This window comes from Ranitomeya imitator, chromosome 5 (assembly GCF_032444005.1).
Source record: "Ranitomeya imitator isolate aRanImi1 chromosome 5, aRanImi1.pri, whole genome shotgun sequence".
Classification (NCBI taxonomy): Eukaryota; Metazoa; Chordata; class Amphibia; order Anura; family Dendrobatidae; genus Ranitomeya; species Ranitomeya imitator.
The window spans coordinates 651,216,798-651,232,202 of record NC_091286.1 but is presented as its reverse complement, the minus strand read 5'-3'; the positions used below and the strand labels follow the sequence as shown (position 1 = coordinate 651,232,202).

Here is a 15,405-nt window from a genome sequence, read left to right as displayed (position 1 = left end):
CACTTTATTTGTCTGTCCAGGCATTTTTCTTCCATCCTCCGTGTGTGATATAGACTTATAAAGTTCTGCCTGCGAGCCATTGCGCATGCGCTTGTTCCCAGACCTCCCGGATCTTCGCTGGGCGTTCTTATTATGACACGCAGGCTTACTGCTTGCGTGCCATTGAGCGTTGCCAGGGAAGTGTCCATTAGAGGGGGCGGGCATAGGCGCAATGCGCGCACTACGGCTGCGCTGGACTCTACCCGCCTATTATCTCCCGATTGGTGGAGCATTATATTTAAGCCCGGCTACCGCTCACCCTGACACGCCCCCGGAAGAAGCAGGTGGCGAAACGTACGTCGGGGTGAGTGGACGCCGAACGGATGTATAGATGAGATGCGGTAAGCACGATTTACTTCTATTTGTTAGGCTGGCTTACATGACGTTATTATATCTAGAGTGTAGCTTTGTGGGCACACATTAGGCTTAGGAATTTCCCTTGCTACCCCCTCCATGGCTGAGTAAATTTGTATTTATACTTTGTTATGTATTAGGATATGGGCGGTATTGATTGAAATTCTGACATTTATTTATGTTGGAATACTATATATACTTTGTGCCAGAGTTTATGTCATGAGATATGATTGCTGCCAGCTTATAATACCGGTTTATATTTGTTCACCGGTTTTTCCTGTTCGGTTTCCACTATACGGTATTTTTGCTTTTTTTAATTGTTTGTAATGTGGTATAATAAAAGTTGTATTTTATTTGCATCATTTGTGGGATCTCTTCATGTTTCCATTTAAGATTATTTAATATGGAAGTTTTGGTGTATACTATGATGTAAATTACAGACGCCTCTCATCTTTTTAAGTGGTGGAACTTGCACTATTGCTGACTGACTAAATACTTTTTTGCCCCACTGTATATATTGGTGTGAAAAAGTGCTTGCCCCCTTCCTTGGTAAATGAAGGTCTTTATTATTAAGGGAAAAATAAATCCAATTTAATTAAAAAAATTAAGGAGAAAATAATACCCTAAACAATTATAAATAATCTTATATCATATGAATTTCAAGTAGACACATAAACACTGAAAACGAAGAAAAAAAAACAGTTGAAAAACAGATTACCAAGAATCACTGATTATATTCAATTTATTTTATTAAATAGACACCAAACAAGGACAAACTATTAAAAAGAAGTAATAAGACACAATAAAAAAAACAAAAAACATATATTAAAACCAAAGGGGAGCAGGTCAGCACACACAGCACTATCACAGATCAGTAAGTGCAAGGAGTTTTAATTCCACAGTACAGAATGCCAGGAGCCCAAGGGAGCAAATTCAATATGCCATTAATATGAAGTGCAGTGCAAATATATATTTTACTAGCTGAAGAGCCCGGCGTTGCCTGGGCATAGTAAATATCTGTGGTTAGTTATAGCACCTCACTTCTCTCATTTTCCCCATCACATCTTTCATTTTCCCTTTCACATCTCTCATTTTCTCCCTCACTCCTCTCATTCCCCCCTAACACTTGTCATTTCGACCTCACATCTGTCATTTTCCGATCACTCCACTATTTTCCCTCACTCCTCTCATTTTGCACTCACACCTTTTCATTTTCACCTCACACCTCTCATTTTCACCTCAGTATATACATGTTTGTCATTTCCCTTATATATAGTATACACCTGTATGTCATCTCCTGTATATACTATATACCTGTATGTCATCTCCCCTGTATATAGTATATACCTGTATGTCATCTCCTTCTATATATAGTATATACCTGTATGTCATCTTCTATATATAGTATATACCTGTATGTCATCTTCCCTGTATATAGTATATACCTGTGTGTCATCTCCCCTGTATATAGTATATACCTGTGTGTCATCTCCCCTGTATATAGTATATACCTGTATGTCATCGCCTTCTATATATACAGTTAGGTCCATATATATTTGGACAGAGACAACAATTTTCTAATTTTGGTTATAGACATTACCACAATGAATTTCAAACAAAACAATTCAGGTGCAGTTGAAGTTCAGACTTTCAGCTTTCATTTGAGGGTATCCACATTAAAATTGGATGAAGGGTTTAGGAGTTTCAGCTCCTTAACATGTGCCACCCTGTTTTTAAAGGGACCAAAAGTAATTGGACAGATTCAATAATTTTAAATAAAATGTTCATTTTTAGTACTTGGTTGAAAACCCTTTCTTGGCAATGACTGCCTGAAGTCTTGAACTCATGGACATCACCAGACGCTGTGTTTCCTCCTTTTTGGTGCTCTGCCAGGTCTTCACTGCGGTGGTTTTCAGTTGCTGTTTGTTTGTGGGCCTTTCTGTCTGAAGTTTAGTCTTTAACAAGTGAAATGCATGCTCAATTGGGTTGAGATCAGGTGACTGACTTGGCCATTCAAGAATATTCCACTTCTTTGCTTTAATAAACTCCTGGGTTGCTTTGGCTTTATGTTTTGGGTCATTGTCCATCTGTAGTATGAAACGACGACCAATCAGTTTGGCTGCATTTGGCTGGATCTGAGCACACAGTATGTCTCTGAATACCTCAGAATTCATTTGGCTGCTTCTGTCCTGTGTCACATCATCAATAAACACTAGTGACCCAGTGCCACTGGCAGCCATGCATGCCCAAGCCATCACACTGCCTCCGCCGTGGTTTACAGATGATGTGGTATGCTTTGGATCATGAGCTGTACCACGCCTTCGCCATACTTTTCTCTTTCCATCATTCTGGTAGAGGTTGATCTTGGTTTCATCTGTCCAAAGAATGTTATTCCAGAACTGTGCTGACTTTTTTAGATGTTTTTAGCAAAGTCCAGTCTAGCCTTTTTATTCTTGATGCTTATGAGTGGCTGCACCGTGCAGTGAACCCTCTGTATTTACTTTCATGCAGTCTTCTCTTATGGTAGATTTGGATATTGATACGCCGACCTCCTGGAGAGTGTTGGTCACTTGGTTGGCTGTTGTGAAGGGGTTTCTCTTCACCATGGAGATTATTCTGCGATCATCCACCACTGTTGTCTTCCGTGGGCGCCCAGGTCTTCTTGCATTGATGAGTTCACCAGTGCTTGCTTTCTTTCTCAGGATGTACCAAACTGTAGATTTTGCCACTCCTAATATTTTAGCAATTTCTCAGATGGGTTTTTTTCTGTTTTCGCAGCTTAAGGATGGCTTGTTTCATCTGCATGGAGAGCTCCTTTGACCGCAAGTTTACTTCACAGCAAAACCTTCCAAATGCAAACACCACACCTCAAATCAACTCCAGGCCTTTTATCTGCTTTATTGAGAATGACATAGTGAATGGATTGCCCACACCTGTCCATGAAATAGCCTTGGAGTCAATTGTCCAAGTACTTTTGGTCCCTTTAAAAATAGGGTGGCACATGTTAAGGAGCTGAAGCTCCTAAACCCTTCATCCAATTTTAATGTGGATACCCTCAAATGAAAGCTGAAAGTCTGAACTTCAACTGCATCTGAATTGTTTTGTTTAAAATTCATTGTGGTAATGTCTATAACCAAAATTAGAAAAATGTTGTCTCTGTCCAAATATATATGGACCTAACTGTAGTATATACCTGTATGTCATCTCCTCCTGTATATAGTATATACCTGTGTGTTATCTCCCCTGTATATAGTATATACCTGTGTGTCATCTGCTCCTGTATATAGTATATACCTGTGTGTCATCTCCCCTGTATATAGTATATACCTGTATGTCATCTCCTATATATAGTATATACCTGTATGTCATCTCCTCCTGTATATAGTATATACCTGTGTGTCATCTCCCCTGTATATAGTATATACCTGTGTGTCATCTCCTCCTGTATATAGTATATACCTGTATGTCATCTCTTCCTGTATATAGTATGTACCTGTATGTCATCTCCTCCTCTATATAGTATATACCTGTGTCATCTCTCCTGTATATAGTATATATGTGTGTCATCTCCCCTGTATATAGTATATACCTGTGTGTCATCTCCTCCTGTATATAGTATATACCTGTGTCATCTCCTCCTGTATATAGTATATACCTGTGTCATCTACCCTGTATATAGTATATATGTGTGTGTCAGCTCCCCTGTATATAGTATATATGTGTGTGTCAGCTCCCCTGTATATAGTATATACCTGTGTGTCATCTGCTCCTGTATATAGTATATACCTGTATGTCATCTCCTCCTGTATTAGACCTCGTTCACACGTTATTTGCTCAGTATTTTTACCTCAGTATTTGTAAGCTAAATTGGCAGCCTGATAAATCCCCAGCCAACAGGAAGCCCCCCCCGGCAGTATATATTAGCTCAAACATACACATAATAGACAGGTCATGTGACTGACAGCTGCCGTATTTCCTATATGGTACATTTGTTGCTCTCGTAGTTTGTCTGCTTATTAATCAGATTATTATTTTTGAAGGATAATACCAGACTTGTGTGTGTTTTAGGGCGAGTTTCATGTGTCAAGTTGTGTGTGCTGAGTTGCGTGTGGTGACATGCATGTAGCGACTTTTGTGAGATGAGTTTTGTGTGGCAACATGCGTGTAGCAACTTTTTTTGTGTCGAGTTGCATGTGACAGGTTAGTGTAGCAAGTTGTGTGCAGCAAGTTTTGCGCATGGTGAGTTTTGCGCGTGGCGAGTTTTATGTGTGGTGCCTTTTGAGTATGTGCAAGTTTTGTATGAGGCAACTTTTGCATGTGTTGCAAATTTTGTGCATGTGGCAATTTTTCCGTGTGTGCAAGTTTTGCGTGTGGCGAGTTTTCCATGAGGTGAGTTTTGCACTTGTGGCGAGTTTTGCGTGAGTCTAGTTTTTGCATGTGGCGAGTTTTGCGCGTGGCGAGTTTTGAGCGGCGACTTTTGTGTTTCGACTTTTATGTGGCGAAGTTGGTGTATGTGTGGTGAAATGTGTGCTGAGGGTGGTATATGTGTTCAAGCACGTGGTAGTTTGTGGCGCATTTTGTGTGTGTGTTCATATCTCCGTGTGTGGTGAGTATCCCATGTCGGGGCTCCACCTTAGTAACTGTACGGTATATACTCTTTGGCGCCATCGCTCTCATTCTTTAAGTCCCCCTTGTTCACATCTGGCAGCTGTCAATTTGCCTCCAACACTTTTCCTTTCACTTTTCCCCATTATGTAGATAGGGTCAAAATTGTTTGGTGAATTGGAAAGCGCGGGGTTAAAATTTCACCTCACAACGTAGCCTATGACGCTCTCGGGGTCCAGACGTGTGACTGTGCAAAATTTAGTGGCTGTAGCTGCGACGGTGCAGATGCCAATCCCGGACATACATACATACATACATACACACATACACACACACATTTAGCTTTATATATTAGATTAACAATAATCATAATCATGCTTCCCTAATCTCCCATATACAGTATATATATACACTGCTCAAAAAAATAAAGGGAACACTTAAACAACAGAATATAACTCCAAGTAAATCAAACTCCTGTGAAATCAAACTGTCCACTTAGGAAGCAACACTGATTGACAATCAATTTCACATGCTGTTGTGCAGATGGAATAGACAACAGATGGAAATTATTGGCAATCATCAAGACAAACTTAATCAAGCAGTGGTTCTGCAGGTGGGGACCACAGACCACATCTCAGTACCAATGCTTTCTGGCTGATGTTTTGGTCACTTTTGAATGTCGGTTGTGCTTTCACACTCATGGTAGCAGAGACGGACGCTACAACCCACACAAGTGGCTCAGGTAATGCAGCTCATCCAGGATGGCACATCAATGTGAGCTGTGGAAAGAAGGTTTGTGTCTGTCAGCGTAGTGTCCAGAGGCTGGAGGCACTACCAGGAGACAGGCCAGTACACCAGGAGACGTGGAGGGGGCTGTAGGAGGGCAACAACCCAGCAGCAGGACCGCTATCTCAGCCTTTGTGCAAGAAGGGACAAGAGGTGCACTGCCAGAGCCCCGCAAAATGACCTCCAAAAGGCCACAAATGTGCATGTGTCTGCACAAACGGTTAGAAACTGACTCCATGAGGGTGGTCTGAGGGCCCGACGTCCACAGATGGGGATTGTGCTCACAGCCAACACCAGGACGCTTGGCATTTGCCACAGAACACCAGGATTGGCAAATTCGCCACAGCCGCATTGTGCTCTTCACAGATGAAAGCAGGTTCACACTGAGCACATGTGACAGACGTGACAGAGTCTGGAGACGCCATGGAGAGCGATCTGCTGCCTGCAACATCCTTAAGCATGATCGGTTTCACAGTGGGTCAGTAATGGTGTGGGGTGGCATTTCTTTGGAGGGCCGCACAGCCCTCTATGTGTTCGCCAGAGGTAGCCTGACTGCCATTAGGTACCGAGATGAGATCATCAGACCCCTTGTGAGACCATATGCTGGTGCAGTTGGCCCTGGGTTCCTCCTAATGCAGGACAATGGCAGACCTCATGTGGCTTATTTTTTTGAGCAGTGTATATACAGTGCCTTGCGAAAGTATTCGGCTCCCTGGAACTTTTCAACCTTTTCCCACATATCATGCTTCAAACATAAAGATACCAAATGTAAATTTTTGGTGAAGAATCAACAACAAGTGGAACACAGTTGTGAAGTTGAACGAAATTTATTGGTTATTTTAAATTTTTGTGGAAATTCAAAAACTGAAAGGTGGGGTGTGCAATATTATTCGGCCCCTTTACTTTCAGTGCAGCAAACTCACTCCAGAAGTTCATTGTGGATCTCTGAATGATCCAGTGTTGTCCCAAATGCCTAATGATGATAAATATAATCCACCGGTGTGTAATCAAGTCTCCGTATAAATGCACCTGCTCTGTGATAGCCTCAGGGTTCTGTTTGAAGCACAGAGAACATCAATTTGCATTGCTAGAATTGACCCCTCCTCTCCCCGTTTTTAACGATTGACAGCAATATCTAAGCGGTTAAGCTGTTACGATCTGAACTTTGATTATGGGAATGCCATAGGGCCCTTAGACAAAGGAACTGACCGGCTTCTCTGCCTTCTTGACATATTCTCATTGTGTTTTCTTGCAGACACCACTAGGAGGAGTACACTGCTCCTATATAAATCTGTATGCAGTGAGCTCCCCCTAGTGGTGACTGGAGGCAGCTGGAGGTTTATCATTTAATTCTGTGACTGAGAATAGAAGAAGGTAATCTGCATGTATGCTTGTGATAAATGGAGCACTTACTAGTGGCATAACTTAATACTGGTGGTCCCGGTGCATAATCTCCCTATCATGGTCCTTTATTAGTGTTGGTCTTGTCATATGGGACCCTTTATGCCTCCCTCGGCTCTGGGTGACTGGATGTAACTGTAACTCCTGCGCCCACCCTTCTGACCCCAATGTGTATGCTCATGTGTGTTCGGGGAGGCCATTGCCAGTTTTTCTAAGGGGCCTTATTATTTCTCTATATCCCAGGTGATTTTTTTTTGTTTTTGTTTCATCCACAATAAACACAAGGAACTGAAATGTGACATCGCCCCAATCACCCTGACCATTGTGATCGCCGTCACAAAAGGAGAAAGGTAATATTCTATTTCCCGACAGGTCACTGGTGACAAGATGTGTTTCTTTTGACAATTTACCAGAGACGGACAAAAGGAACCGATTCTTCCTGTAAGGAACCAGAAGTGTCTATTGGCAGCAGGACGGCTGTTGTGACACGTAGGTCTATTCAGCATGTGGAGAATACCGGGGATTATACCGGGGATGGGTCATTATTACATGTTTACGTATATCTGTACTCAGATGGTGTATACATGCCAGCTATTTAGTCTTTACTCATATATAGTCAAGCTTATTCCGTTTGTGGGCCGGATTTAACGCAACACTCATGGATCAAGAGTTGGGTGCTGCGATCTCCACTCGGAGCACCCAGATAGCTCTGTTTTTTGTGTCCTGTGCTCAAGCCTTATAGGCCGGATCATGTAGCGTAAAAATGCCACATGAGTATTCAGGTCATTGGCATCCACGCCACTACCCTAGACTGCTTCTCAGTTTTAACTACCTGACAAACCAAGCTCTGCTACTGTGCATCACTGGGTAAACCTGCCTTATCGCTGTACCAGCTATGCCCATGACTCTACTACAAAGCATGCTCGCTACATCTTGCCTTATTATACAAGCTCTGCCTTGGATTCTCTCACAAACTCAGCTCTGTTACATTGCTGGGTAATCCTGTCTTATCGTTGCATCTGCTCTGCCCACGACTCTGTGTCAAACCCAACTCTGCTTCATTTCGGGGTAACCCTGCCTTATTGCTGTATAAGCTCTGCCTTAGATGCTGTCACAAACTAAGCTGTTTTCTTGCTGGCTAACACTGGCTTATCACTGTACATGTTCTGCCTAGGACTCTGTGACAAACCCAACTCTACTATATAGCTGTGAAACCCTCACTTACCATGTATCAAACCCAACTCTGCTTCATCACTGGGTAACCTTGACCTTATTGCTGTATAAGCTCTGCCTTGGATTCTGTCACAAACTCAGCTGTTTTCTTGCTGGCTAACACTGGCTTATCACTGTACAAGTTCTGCCTAGGACTCTGTGACAAACCCAGCTCTGCTATATAGCTGTGAAACCCTCACTTACCGGGTATCAAACCCAACTCTGCTTCATCACTGGGTAACCTTGACCTTATTACTGTATAAGCTCTGCCTTGGATTCTGTCACAAACTCAGCTGTTTTCTTCCTGGCTAACACTGGCTTATCACTGTACAAGTTCTGCCTAGGACTCTGTGACAAACCCAGCTCTGCTATATAGCTGTGAAACCCTCTCTTACCATCTCTTTCCTGGACTCTGATGAAGCAAGCTCTGCTACATCTCTGGGTAACCCTTCCTTGTTGCTGTAAAAGCTCTGCCTTGGACTCAGCTCGACTATATCGCTGTGTCAGTACTATTTTAGAAGAAAAGCAGAGAAAAGGAAGAGAGTTTTTTCATCCAATATCATCTGGGCAGATAGTGTAAGAAAAATCAGGGTGCTAACCATAGAGAGATGTGCAGGATTAGGCACAACACTAGTGGTAAATGTGGCTGAGAAAAAAAACACCTCCCAGCAAGTGAAGGCTGCTGCCTCGTTGGGTTATAAACCTCCACTATCCAAAGCTGTCGGAATCCAGCGGAGTCTTGGGAATAAAGGAAGCCGAGAGGAATAAACAAAAAGTCAGGCCAACGCCAAGGGAAACTGAAGTGATTCAACCAAATTGTATCAGCATATGTCAGAGGTGGCAAAGTAGAGGACCTCAGCAACATCAAGCCACTTCTGTCACAGTTACGCCTCATTGTGGTACCATTTTGGCCAGGACCTTGAGGGTTAACTTTTATCTTAAAGAGGTTGTGTGGCCCTCGGCTACAAGTCATCATTCACTCCATGTGACTGCAGACTTGTGAATCCTCGCAGCGTGCACAGTGTGTGCTGTGAGGGATCTCCATTACCGGCTTCAGAAGTTGGCGGTCATGTGACTTCCAGCCACATTCCGACTAGACGTGTCTGGCTTCTCTCAAAAGACTTGATTGGAGCATAGCCACACACGTCTAGTAGACACGTGACCACATGTATGCAAATGGCATAATTGCAGGCACCAGCCCACCGCTCCCGGAATCGGAGAATCCACACAGCGCCCTGTGCGTGAAATCTGAGGATTCGCAAGTCTGCGGTCACACAGAGTAACTGCAGACTTGTAGCCTAAGACCTTGGTTGGGACTGCTAGCTATTTAAGATTCTGAATGCCAGTTCCTCATTTACAGTTCTGGTTTTCCACGTTTACCCTGCTCGTTGTTCAATGTTCATCTGACCTCAGCCCACATTCTGACCATCCCACCTGCCCGAAATTCCTGCTTCTATTTCGTACTTCTAGGTTTTGCCTTTGGCCCATTGTCTGACCATTCCACGTTCCTGACGTTTCAGCTCTTGTTCTGTACCTCCTGGTTTTTCACAGCTTCCCGACCACCTCTTGCCAGCCAGCTCCACTGGCCAGACTACCACCGACTATTCAAAGACCTGTGACGACTTCATAAATTAATTATTACCTCTGAAAGAACACTCAAATCCATCTTGTTCAAAACAACAGGGACTGCCAGATCACTGAGAGATCAGATTATATTTGCTTATTGAAGTTTAGGGAGGGAGGAGCAGATTGTGAGAGAAACAGATAGATCCTGCTGCTTTTCAGTAAGTGATTTATCTCACCCTGGAGCTGGATTCACAGTTACACTGCTCAGCACTGTTGTATGACTTCTATGCTACTGCTGCTTCTGAATACGTACTATAGAGAGACAGGAGAGCAGGAATCCCGAATGTCTTTGTATGTTGTGTGTAGGAGACATAGTAGCAGCCGCTCTTCAACCACTTAGTCCAAGACAATTCAAAATTAGAGGGAAAAAGTGGTGAAAAATACAGGATACAAGTCATATAATGGCCAGAAATAGAGCAATTCTATCTCAGTGGGAATGACATGTACGTTTTAAAGGTTTCGCATACCTTTGCAATTATTTTTTTTCCTTCATTTGCTATCTAAATGTAAAATATAACAACTTTCTTAATATCGGAGTGCCAGTGAAGGCGGAAACACCCTGGACTCGTGTTCAACATGTATTCCTGGGAGGGAAATCTCAGAAAAGTCTGAACCTATGAGGAGACTTCAAACTGCAGAACAGATATTCTGTGAAGGAAGATTTCAACTTAGGGTGACTTATTACCCGAAGGTAACCACTAACAGATGTAAATCATCTATGTTAAAGGTATCCTAGCCGTTAAAGGGGTTTTCCACTTTGGCTAGAGCGGGAACATCACGTCAACAGTGCATTTCACTGCTGCAACCAATCAGCAAGTTCAGAGTTACTGCTGATATAGATGGTACAAGCAACCGATTGGCTGCAGCGGTGATACGCGCTGTCGACGTGATATCCCCACTGCAGACACAATGTAGAGTCAGGGGGCAGGCACTGGACCGGAGCAGGGCGAGTACTATCTGACTTTGTTATTTCACATGTCAGCAAATGATTGTTAAAAATGGAAAACCCCTTTAAGGCCAACATGACTGAGACTGAGATTAATTGTGTATTAAGGTGGCGAAAAAAGTAAAAGGAATCTATGTATACCATGCAGTTATGACGAGATTACCGCATATTTGATCATGTACATTTACTAGCCGCGCGGCGCGGTCTGTACTGCGCCCTATAATAGTCCACCACACATACGTACTAGTCTTTTGTGTTGGTGCATCTCTTGATAAAGGAAAGCACCCGTCATCCCATAGAGATGAATGCAGGATCCTCTTTCAGTTGGCAAATATTTCTGTACCCAAACAGTGAGAAAGTACAGACCTCCCACAACTTATTAACGGGAAGACGTGACCTCTGCAAACAATCCATTGTGCCGAGCTCGTCCTCAGGTGCAGACGCCTCTCACTCCGCTGCTCCACAGGTAAGTGATCGCCTGCAGTGTCATGGGAAAACTGCTTAAATAGCAACTCCCCTACTATCACATATCCAATAATCACATGCACGGTGTTTTGTGACATTGAACCGTTATGCAGATTACGGGCTGCCATAAAACATCAACTTCAGAGGTAAACAATAATCTGAAATATTCTGAATAATTAATATAAGCCCCAGTAGAAACAAAAATCGTAGATAATCCCCAAGATGATTCACTCCGGAGAGCTACGGGTGAGAGTTTACTGTTTGCAGACTACAGACTGTCCCCAACCTACGGATGTCCAGTTGTTCCAAAACTGCTAATCCTCTAGGCTGTGGATTCTCGAGGAAAATCGAGGGGTTGTGGGATGATCCTGCCATTTTGCATGGGATCTACTGACCAGCCATGTTCATGGCCGGTCTAAACCTAAGGGTTAGATGACTGGTTATTAGTGATGAGCGAACGTGCTGGGATGAGGTGTTATCTGAGCATGCTCCTGTGCTAACCGAGTGTCTTCGGTGTGTTCGAAAAATATATTCGTGTCCCTGCGGCTTCATTTTGCTGCTTCATCCAATTTTCATTCTGAAAAAAAGTGCATTTTGTCATCCTTTTCGAGCTTGTATTTCATCCATATGTGTCTGTTTTTAGATCCTTTTACACGCATATCATATTCATTTTTTGCCATCTGTTTACATATATATATATATGTATATATATATATACATATATATTTATTTATTCTTATTTATATATATGTATATATATACAGTATATAGTTGCTTATTTCTATATATATTTATATATATTTATTCTTTTATATATATATATATATATACATATATATATATATATATATACATATATATTTATTTATAAATTTATATATGTATATATATTTTTTTATATTTATTTTTAGACAGTTTGGCTTGAATGGATCACAAAATTTTTTATTTTGATCCATTTTAATAAATTTGTTTGGTCCGTATTGACTTCATTTCGCAGCCAAAAATTGCCAATAAAAGGGTCCGATTTATCCTTTGGTTTTTTTTTTAAGTCACTTTTTTTTGTCTTGTAGTATTTCTTGCACCGAATTCTTGAAAACGGCACAAGAGTTCATAAATTCAGTGCAAAATCAAAAAAAGCTCTTTATTTTTGTCTTTAATCTGTTCTGCGACGTTTTAGCACCAAAAGTTGCATTTTCTGCTAAAAATGTTGGAAAATATCTGGTGTATACAGACTCACACTGGGGAGGGGGGGGGCTACAGAAGTAAATTTGTTCCAAAATATTGCCACTTTTTTAAAAAGTTAAAGTGGATGAATCGTCCAGAAAAACATCCGGAGACCCCAAATTTTGCCCAAAGTGGTGAACATAAGTAAAACAGGTCAATACATATAGAATAGACTTTAAAAATGTGCAAATTAAAAAGAATAAGGTGCAAATAAAAATGGGTGAAAAACATATAAAAAAAACTAGACAAAAAAAAAGTGCTACTGCAATAATGAATCGGGGCACAAAATCTGGTGCGTCTGAATGGGATGATTGACTACAGAATGGTCAGTTTGCAAGAATTAGAAAACTTGATAAAAAGACCTTGTGTGCGAATAAGGCCTTGATGGCAGATATAAGTTGTCGTAAAGAGTACAGGATTGTGAGATTTTTGTGGGATTTTTTTTCATTGCACTTTTTTTTATTTTGCTAACAGCAACAGCCGGCACCGTCATCCATGATGGAGCAACCCATGAAACACCGACCCAAGTCTGCTCCGGTCATAACCAATGCATACGTCCAGAACAAGAAGGAAGATGAGTGCCTGTGTGTGAGGCTGGACAGCCTGCACTACCAGCGGCACGCAAGTCTGATCCGACTCAATCAAGCAGTGAGCGATGTGGTCAGACAAAGGAAGAACCTCCTCACCCAAAGAGCCATCACACACCAGTCCTCCTTGGATCACGTCATGGATGAAATCCACACGTACAAGAAGGATAAGCACCGTCCAGGTCACACAAGGAGCCATCTCCCTGCAAGTACGGAGCTATACATGGAGCATGGAATTAGTTCAAAATGGCCGCCTTCTCCATTCTGCTTGCCCAGCGTTGGTCAAATGCCAAGCCACCAACGAAAAGCCAAATTAAGTGAAGAAGCAAGCGACAGAATAAGAGCAGAAGCAAGTGACAGAAGAAGAGAAGGAGCAAGTGACAGAAGAGAAGGAGCAAGTGACAGAAGAGAAGGAGCAAGTGACAGAAGAGAAGAAGCAAGTGACAGATTTACCAGAATGGATGATGCTAAAGCAAAGTCTAATGAACACGTACAAAAACATGAAAGAAAAGTGACAGTGGCGTCATCAGAGAGAAGGAGACCCCAAACGGGCAGGCAGCTGCTGACGTACAAGGAGCTCAGCCAGATTGCTTGTCTAGAGAACATTTCTATGAGGGCGGTCGAGAAACAGCGGGAACAGAAAGAGATTAAGAGACAGCAACTCAACCGATCGATGGACAGCGCCCTGCAGGAGAGAGTGCACCGCTTCCTCCGAAAGTTGGAATAGGAGGATCTGAATAAATCGCACATATTGTATAGTATTACAGAGAGGGGGGCTTAGAAAAATAAAAACTAAAAGCCCCCCGCCTGGTGGTCACATGTCCATTCCACACTCAGAGCTTCTCCGTCTTCTCGGAGGTAATGATATGGTGACCCCCAGACCAGTGGACTCCGAGGGGATTGGCATCAGAGACATCCAATGTGGCTTCTATAGGGCCCTTGGACTGAGAGGGCCCCAATTTGCCCGTCCATTTATTATTAGGAGCAGACTATTCCATGTCTGTTACCAAAGACACAGAACAATGCCAGTTATAAATGTGCTGGAATCACCGCACTGATATGATCAGCATGTACGAGAGATATAATACCGCCACCATGGGGACATCAATGGGCGCCCCTACTGTCGCCAGTGTGCTGAGGACCCCTGCTGGAGACATGCAGAACTGGCAATAGCTTTGTTTGTAGCCTGTACAACATATATTGTACTGTCTGATATCTGTATGTTTATTGCACGTTGTAACATTAATAATTATACTACCATTTCTAATCATTCTGATATTTTTCTTCTTCAAATTGAAACATTATTTGTCCTTCTCGCCTTATTACAGCAGTCATCAGGCATCCACCAGAAGGCAAAATTGGGGGTCCCTGCAATGTATGTTATGAGGAGATAGTCACAGAAAAGAAAAATTGTGGAAAATCCGCGCTGCTGCTGATCGAAATGGTCAATCCAGGTCGACACAAGCGAGTTTGCGGCTTTTTATTTTATCATCACGTTTCGCAGTATTACACGCTTCTTCATTAGGTTTTCTGTCCTGATGAAGTAATACTTCGAAACGCGGTGACCAAAATAAAAAAAAAACACTTGTGTGGTCCTGGATTTACAATTTCGATTACCAGCAGCGCTGATTTTCCCCAATCTTCCTTTGAAATCTTCGGTATGAAGACCCGTTAGATCTTCTGCAGTTCTATTCCAGAATAATGTTCTGTGAACACAACCAGACCAGGTTGGCATTATTTTTTTTTTTAATATTTAATTGATAAGACCATAGTGTGCTGTTTTCTGCTCCTAAGTTTTCTATTAGGGGATAGTGGCATATTCCTCCCCTTTCCCTACGTATCAGACTGAATACTAGACAGGGAGGAGGGGGATGCAGCTGCAGTTTCAGCCTCTGTTGTGTGTCTGTGGCACAGGAAACAAAAGTTGAAGACGCCTGAGGACGTCACATTTTTTGGGCACTTTTTTACTGTATTTTGGGCATGTATAAGAGCTCCAGAGCCCATGCCAGCAGATTAGTCACTGCGGGGCTGATCTGCCATGCCAGAGTCATCACCCGATCGCCAGGTTTACTAGAAACAGTGGCAACGCTGCCTGTAACCACTAGGTGGCAGTAGCGGAAGCTTTAATACACTTCATGTATTTTATGCGTTTTACTGTAG

At 42.4% G+C, this 15,405-nt stretch overlaps 1 protein-coding gene across 1 annotated transcript; it reads left to right on the top strand.

Moving 5' to 3' along the window:
- Positions 1 to 211: 211 nt before the first annotated feature.
- On the top strand, positions 212 to 14,474 carry LOC138637898 (uncharacterized). Its single transcript, XM_069726830.1, has 3 exons — positions 212 to 343; positions 11,247 to 11,435; positions 13,133 to 14,474. Exons 1-3 carry the CDS (start codon positions 212 to 214, stop codon positions 13,970 to 13,972), a joined length of 1,161 nt encoding a protein of 386 aa, XP_069582931.1. The 3' UTR covers positions 13,973 to 14,474.
- Positions 14,475 to 15,405: the final 931 nt, after the last annotated feature.

What these genes read in the sequence shown, in the direction of transcription:
- LOC138637898 (XM_069726830.1), top strand. Translation starts at nt 212, where the DNA reads ATGCGCGCACTACGGCTGCGCTGGACTCTACCCGCCTATTATCTCCCG. An exon ending in GTGGCGAAACGTACGTCGGG is followed by an intron (nt 344 to 11,246) that starts GTGAGTGGACGC and finishes CTCTTGATAAAG; the next exon opens with GAAAGCACCCGTCATCCCAT. An exon ending in CTCACTCCGCTGCTCCACAG is followed by an intron (nt 11,436 to 13,132) that starts GTAAGTGATCGC and finishes TTTTGCTAACAG; the next exon opens with CAACAGCCGGCACCGTCATC.